Source organism: Ricinus communis, chromosome 1 (genome assembly GCF_019578655.1).
Source record: "Ricinus communis isolate WT05 ecotype wild-type chromosome 1, ASM1957865v1, whole genome shotgun sequence".
NCBI classification, from domain to species: Eukaryota; Viridiplantae; Streptophyta; class Magnoliopsida; order Malpighiales; family Euphorbiaceae; genus Ricinus; species Ricinus communis.
Window position 1 is genome coordinate 19,759,225 of NC_063256.1, and position 7,347 is coordinate 19,766,571.

The following is a 7,347-nucleotide window of genomic DNA, read 5'->3' on the forward strand; positions in this document are numbered from 1 at the left end:
GTTTCGTGTATTTTTGTGTATGTACGCCGGAATTCCGGGGTTGGAGTGCTTAAAAATAACCAAATTGGCCTAGAACAGGAATCTAGAGCCAATTGGTACTTATCAGTTGGTTGTTCGTCCCAAATCTGTCATGTTTCCTAAATTTCAAGCACTTCTATTGATTTTTGTCATTTTTAACCTAGTTTAGTTATTTCTTTTTAAATTTATTAATTTTAGAAAGGGTCGTAATAATTTATATTTACTATTTTCTTTATCTTGCTTTATGTTTTTGCTTTATTTTGATGGATGAATGGTAAGTATTTATTGTGCAAGTGTTAACTAAAATTGGACAGCTAAACATAGGCTTAAACTTTGGTTAGGTTAAATATTAGTAAATTGAGCCTAAACTAAACTTATTTAGATTTAGCAAACTTTTGCCATATTTAAATTTAATCAATGAACTCACTTAGAATAGAGATTGAATTGGACAACATGTAATTAGTAGTCCATATAAGGTAATGATTTAGTAATCAAGAGCATAATTTGTAAATAAGCTAGATTAGATGAGCTTCTTTTAGCATAATTAAGAAGTTACTTTAGGCTAACAAAATAAATGAAAATTGGACTTAACTAAAATAGGCTAGACTTTGGTGGACCTTATATGCTCTAGTAATTATAAGAAATAGCTCGTTAAATAATAAAATTAAAAATAAGAATACACTAATAAAAAATTTAGCTTTCGAATCTATTTCTGGATGTGACGAAATTTCCTTATGGAATCTAAAACGGTATCGAATTAGTAAAAGTGTCCTACAAAATTACCGAGTGGCAACTCCTTTCTTCGCCTTAATCTCTGTGGCTAGTTAGTGTGTTCCAATTAGATTAAAAAGCTTTGCAATGTCAAAACTACTAGAGACACTTGAATGCACGCCCGAAGCCGACGCCCATAAAAAAATCTTACATTTTTATGGACACCCTTATTCATCATTTATAAATATAATATTCAATATTTATTACAATGATTATTTTTTATTTTGTTAATTCTTAAACGTTCATTGTTTTAGTAAAGAATGTTCATTATATATATATATATATATATATATATATATGACATCACTATAAAATATTATTTTTATATAGAAATAATATCTATTCTTTATAAAATTAGATTTACTATAATAAATATTAAAATATTTTTGTAATTACATAAATATTTATTATTTATAATATAATATTCATTAATTTGTTAATAAATATTCATTATCAATAAAATATCATATTCATTAATTAATTCAATTAGACATGTATAACATAAATATAATATAAATCGTCTTTATATTATAAAAGAAAAGAAAAATCACCTTTTATAGTTAATAAAAGAAAAATCAAACTAAAATTATACAAAAAATATTTATATTGTAGTACAAATATCTTTTCAATAAAATAAAATTAGTAAACAATGAATATTTAACATTTAAACAATAAATATAGTGCAGATTTAATGAATAATTCAATACAAATTTAATAAACACAAGTTATTTAAAAAATAAATACGTGTGTGTGTCAGTTTCTGACGCATTTGTAATACCTAGACTGGACCATAATACATTATAGTCCGAAAACCAGAATATAATAGCTTGCAATAATCATAGCAAATCACATATAAAATTAAAATTCATCAATTATCATATTAAAAAACCTATTATGAGAAATACAAACTAAACCCTTAGCCTTGAATCCAACAAAAGATTGCCAAAAGAATCATGCTCTAAAACATTTTCAAAATATGACTTTCACTTTATTTCATTCTTTGGTTGCACATATATAAAAATTAACTTTCTTTATATTAAATAAAAAAGCGTTGTATTTGATAAGCTTACTACCAATCTTATATATCAAAATAACAAACAATATGTAAAAATGATCAATAAATTTAGCATTCTTCTTCTAAAAGCTTTCTCTAATAATTAATAATCACAAGAAAAAATATAATTTTATTAACTAACAGAGTTATTATCTTATTAAACATTAAACATAACGAGGGTTGAATTATTAATAATTAAACCAAGTGGAGTGTCAACCCTAAAGCCAAAATCACTGTAATATATCATAAATATAAACCGACTTACTTGCCATCACAGTATTGGCAAATCATGGAACTCTCTAAAAGAAAGGAATGCAAATCATGGAGCACAATTCCAGAAAATAGAATGAAATAAACCAAATGATTAAAGGTAAAATGGAGGGAGACAAGAGGCAGGGCAATACTATCTCAGCATTGAATAAGCACAGAAAGCACATCACTTTCAGGTTTCGGCCCTATATTTAGCAGCTATAGTCATGATTCTTACATCAGATGATGGCATTGACCAACCAAATCAAAAAATTTCGATCTACTTCATCGAAAGCTTCCATACCTCTCGAACATTAGAAGAACCATCTGCGACTTCAGCAACCAGACTTGCAGCCATAGCTCCTGCATTAAGAAACAAAGGCTAATTCATCAATACCTTTGCAAAATGTGCCACCAAGAAACTACACAAGCACAGATAAGCACACACATCCGATAAATTTCCATAATACTAATTTAGGCTGTCATGTATAAGATTACATATCTATAACACAATCATGACCCTTCAAGCTCTAAATGTTATTGCATAAGATTTTCTTGTCAAACAATGACATAGCCTTACTAGGTTAAGCGCAGATGATAATATACAAGGAGATGTTGCCATGAGGCGCGTATGTAGAACAGTGTAACATTTACTGTTCCCCTCCCCAACTATTTTCAAGAAGGCTTGCAGTAAAGCATTTTTGTGACAAGTATAACAAAAAACAACAATAGCATGACCAGCCTATTAATAGAATTAGCAGAATACAAACACAAACATCTATAAAACAGAAACAAACATCTTAAAGGACTAGCTAACCATCTTTCTCCACCATAGATAGGAATTGCCGTGTTCCCCCACCAACTCCAAAATAATGCTTTTTAGCTGACATAAATACAACTCCACAAGAGTGACGTATGCACTGCAGAATAACAATTTTGGGATTCAGGAATTATGAGTTTGTAATGAAGGATAAGATCAAATAAAAACAATATTTCTAAAGAAAAACCTTCTTTATAAGCCCATAAAGACACTGTTGAGCAGAGATCGAGTATATTGTCTCAGCCATTAAAATGACATCATAAGCAGAAACTGGATGCTGCCCTGAGCTAGAGATCTGATCCCTTTCATTATTGTTTATATGAGGAAGACATTGATGGACTTGACTCCAGTCACCAGCAAAGAATCGCAGTTCCATCCCAGGATCAGAATCTGTCTCATCTAATGCAGTACCAGGAGTATTTTTCAAAAGATTGATATTTACATTGGGAATTGTAAGAGATCGCAGAACTTCAGCATTAAAATCCTGAAAGTGTACAGCGGCTGCACCCTGATACAAGAAAAACAAAATGCTCAACGAGCTGTAATACAAGATCCACACTTGACATTATAAACCATAAAGTCAAGGAATAAAATATTTACCTCAAGGCATGCAAAGATCCCTGGAAGCCCATGACCACATCCAAGCTGAAAGCATCATAGGGACTTGGTAAGAATAGGCCAATAGCAATGAAAGCAAGAGACAAAAGACATCTATCTTAGCAAAAGTTTTAGGACCCTTCCAAAAAGAAGCCTTTATAAATGAATAGGAGAGATTATGTATAATTGCTTCATAGTGGCAGTCATCATTTCACCAAAGATTTACCAACTCCCAAAGGTTAACATCACTAATTCTTTGACCACAGTCGAGTAAACAGATGTGTTCAGCATAAATACAATCAAAAGAAAAAAATAAAATTATCCATCATAAGTTATGTCAACATCCTTGGAAGTTAACTAGGGAAATTAACATTTGGAATCACTATGCCATGTTGGCACCCTATTAAAGTAGCTTCCTGCACCTTCTTAAAATCATTTCTCATAGATTCTAATTTCTAATACTTTGATACTTTCACAAAAACATGAGTGAAACATCTGCTAATCTATTCAGACTCAATTCATCTGCTATTGGGATGGGTTAAAGCATCTGAGACTCATAGCTAACTTACTGCCCACTAGATTGAATGATAGGAACAAAATCAATGTGCAAGCTGACATGTGGTAATTGGAAAATCAGCATAAACTGAAGAATAGGTGCACCATAAGGAAAAGAGAGATGCAATGGACTAGGTCAGATGCTTTTGAAATGCAAGTCAAAGCCCTCAATCCAATAGAGAATCCTATCAAAGTGAAGATGTTGCATAAATCCTTAAAGTGACTCAATGCTCTATTACCCCAAAAAATGAGCAACCCACCAAATATTAACATCAGCACTAATTTGAAATTTGAGAAAACAGATGGCCCTAGAAATTCTCATAAGACAAAAGTAGACTCCACTATGTTGAAAAAGTATGCAAAAGAGTGAAATAAACTAAAATCCATAGCTTCACTTAAAGAGGAAACCTTCCATCTCATGATCCTAAAACAAGAAAGAAAAACACTCTCCACCCATTTGGTAAATACCATGGTAATGCAAATAAGCTAATACAGTCAGACGTAAAAGGTTCCTTAAAGACTAAGAGTCTAAGACCGCCTATTCCCTCAGGTGCTACATGACACACTAGGCTCTTGCTCCCTTGATGATTTACAAGAACAATTATTCTACTCCCATATAAGAAAGAGATACAAGAAAGAAAAAATTAAGGGACTAAAATAATCTAACATCAGCATTGAACCAAGACTATCATGGAGTAAGTTCCATATTATGACAATTGACAAATAATGCACTGCAAACAGCATAAATACATCACTTTATGCTGGGGAGAGCATAAGAACTTGAATAAAAAGCTGAATAACTAAAATTTACCAAAGTTTCCACAACAAAATTTTAGAATCCTCCGCATTCATCAATATTTTTCACATCTGAATTAATATATATGTAACCTTATCCAGTCCTATTAAATTAATCTTTTCCTGAAATTATTGTCTGCTGATAAATAAAGAGTCAAAGACATTAGAAAATAACACTAGACTATTATATCCTTTCTCCTAAACCTCTCTTTCTCTAACTGAAACTAAGTTTAGAAATGGATATAGGATTACTATATCATCCTTTCTCTCATTTGCTAGACAAATTCATGAATTAGAAGTTATTGAACAGGGGATAAGCAACCAGAAGACAATGTAAGCACCCCATGCACCTAGTCCTAGCCTCAAACCGAGTGCTCACTTAAGCAGTCTCTCCCCCCATTTGCACTTCTGGCAGTGCTTTACTGTTCCATGCAATACTTTGCCTTGCATTAGACAAGACTGACATAATTCTTGCACCAAAGGACTGTCGGTGATGACAAGATGGAGACACTAAGATTTACATGGAATTCAAGGCCAACTCCAGTTTTTATCTAAGCCGTACAGAAATCATAAAAGTCTTTCATAATCTCATTGGGAAGTTGTCACCTATCTCACATAGAGAACCTATATGCTTCCATGATTTATTTGAAAAGGAAAAATAAAAATCTGGCATCTTTTCTGTTCCATTATTTGCTCCAGACTCAAAGTTCTTCAATGGTATTCTTTGCTAACTTTATTATAATTCTGCTTAACTTTTAAATCACATGTAGGACGATTGAAAAAAAAAGCAGCAGAAATGGCCTATGACAGCAGTAACCCCTCATTAATAGCATTGCATAGTTTCGCTTTTCACATTTAAATTAAAATAAGGTTTTTAAATCCATTAGTCTTGTATCTAAACTCTCATGATAACCAGAATTTTCAGTGAAAGGAAAGTCACAAAAGTAACAGATAAGCAAAAGGATTCAACAAATTATAGAAAGAAATACAGAAGGCATAAGTATGGATAACTGAAGCAGCATATAAGACTATGCATCAACAAAAATTAATGCAGAATGCCAATAAAATCGTATCAAGCTCAAAGCATCAACATGTGGATCAAGTATTTAAAAATCACCTGAAAGATTGGGTGCCCACCTCTAACACTCGCTTTCCGGTAAATGATAGACGCCCATTCTGAACCTCCCCGCGGAGAGTTTTAACAAGGTCTAATGAACCTTCCCACAGTTTCAATCCTCCTAAATCCCAAAAACAAAAACAAATATATAACAGAATTATCATATACCCACAACCTTGCATTTTACAAAAATAAAGTAGATTGACAAGGGGAATTGTTTTTGCACCTTCATATACACCAGGTACTAAATCAGAGTTTGGCAACCCAAAAACCTCTTTGGTACTAACCCTTCCCTGAGAAGAAAAAAAAAAACTAAGAAAATTAAATTGAAAATCTCAAATTCAATCAATATGAGTGTATTTGGAATTCTAAACATGCAATAAATTCAAATTATTTAATTAAAATAGCAGGGGAAGTAAACAAGTACATACCTTCAGTAAAGTGAGACCGTCCAAGTGAACTGGCTCAACGGTGCATTTTAAATCTGAAGAAACCTAAATTCATTTATAATCAGCTAACATATGAAGAATCAATTAATATTAAGAGTTTAATATTGTAGAAAGAAATGATACCTCAGAAGAAAGCACTTCGACAGGAGGAGGTGGAGAAGGAAGAGGAGCCTCTGAAGATGCAGAATCGAATAACCCTAACCCTAACCCTCCCGACGTCCCGAATAATTTAAATGTTGAATTTGCTGCCATCTCCCTTTGCTTAAACGGCCGCTATGTTTTTTGAACTCGCGGCAGTCTCTGCTGCAAAGCAAGGAGAGAAGTATCTTTCTGTTTCCTTTTTCTTTTCTTTTTTCTTTTTCTTTCTTTGTTTTCGGATAATTGCAGCATTACTGTCTGAACTTTTTAATATTTACAATCTTAGTATCTCAACTTTCTTTTTGTTACAATTATGTACACAAACCGGTAATTATTTTATGAAGTGTAGCATCTTTAGCAATTTTAACCGGCTTTTGTTCATTTTGGACAATAAAATAACTTAAATACCTTCCTCTATTTTTTTTTTTTTCCTTCTTCTTTTTCTTCTTCTCCTCTAATCTAATACATCTCATTTTCTTTTCTTTCTTTCTTAATATGCTTACAAACCAAACAACCTCTAAAAATATAAAACATTAATTTAAAAATTCATTCTTCTATACTTAGCCAATTTCAAGTACAAAAACCCAATAAAATGAAAAAATTATAGGAACAAAGACCCACTAAAATAAATAAAAAAAAATCAACAAGCATTACTTTTCTTAATTTTTTTCATTAGTTTTTGCTACGGATCTTTAATACTTGATATGTTACCCATGCATAAATAAATGGGTGGATAAAGAAACGGTTTTAATTTTCTTGTATGATTTTTTATATCAAAAGTTTG

At 31.6% G+C, this 7,347-nt stretch overlaps 1 protein-coding gene across 1 annotated transcript; it reads right to left on the reverse strand.

The window, feature by feature from the left end:
- Positions 1–2,175: 2,175 nt before the first annotated feature.
- Positions 2,176–6,929, reverse strand: LOC8275724 (histidine protein methyltransferase 1 homolog). The gene is made up of 8 exons (XM_002532473.4): positions 6,549–6,929; positions 6,408–6,470; positions 6,203–6,269; positions 5,997–6,097; positions 3,513–3,557; positions 3,100–3,420; positions 2,910–3,012; positions 2,176–2,455 (listed from the first exon to the last, which is right to left on the reverse strand). Exons 1-8 carry the CDS (start codon positions 6,675–6,677, stop codon positions 2,373–2,375), a joined length of 912 nt encoding a protein of 303 aa, XP_002532519.2. The 5' UTR covers positions 6,678–6,929; the 3' UTR covers positions 2,176–2,372.
- Positions 6,930–7,347: the final 418 nt, after the last annotated feature.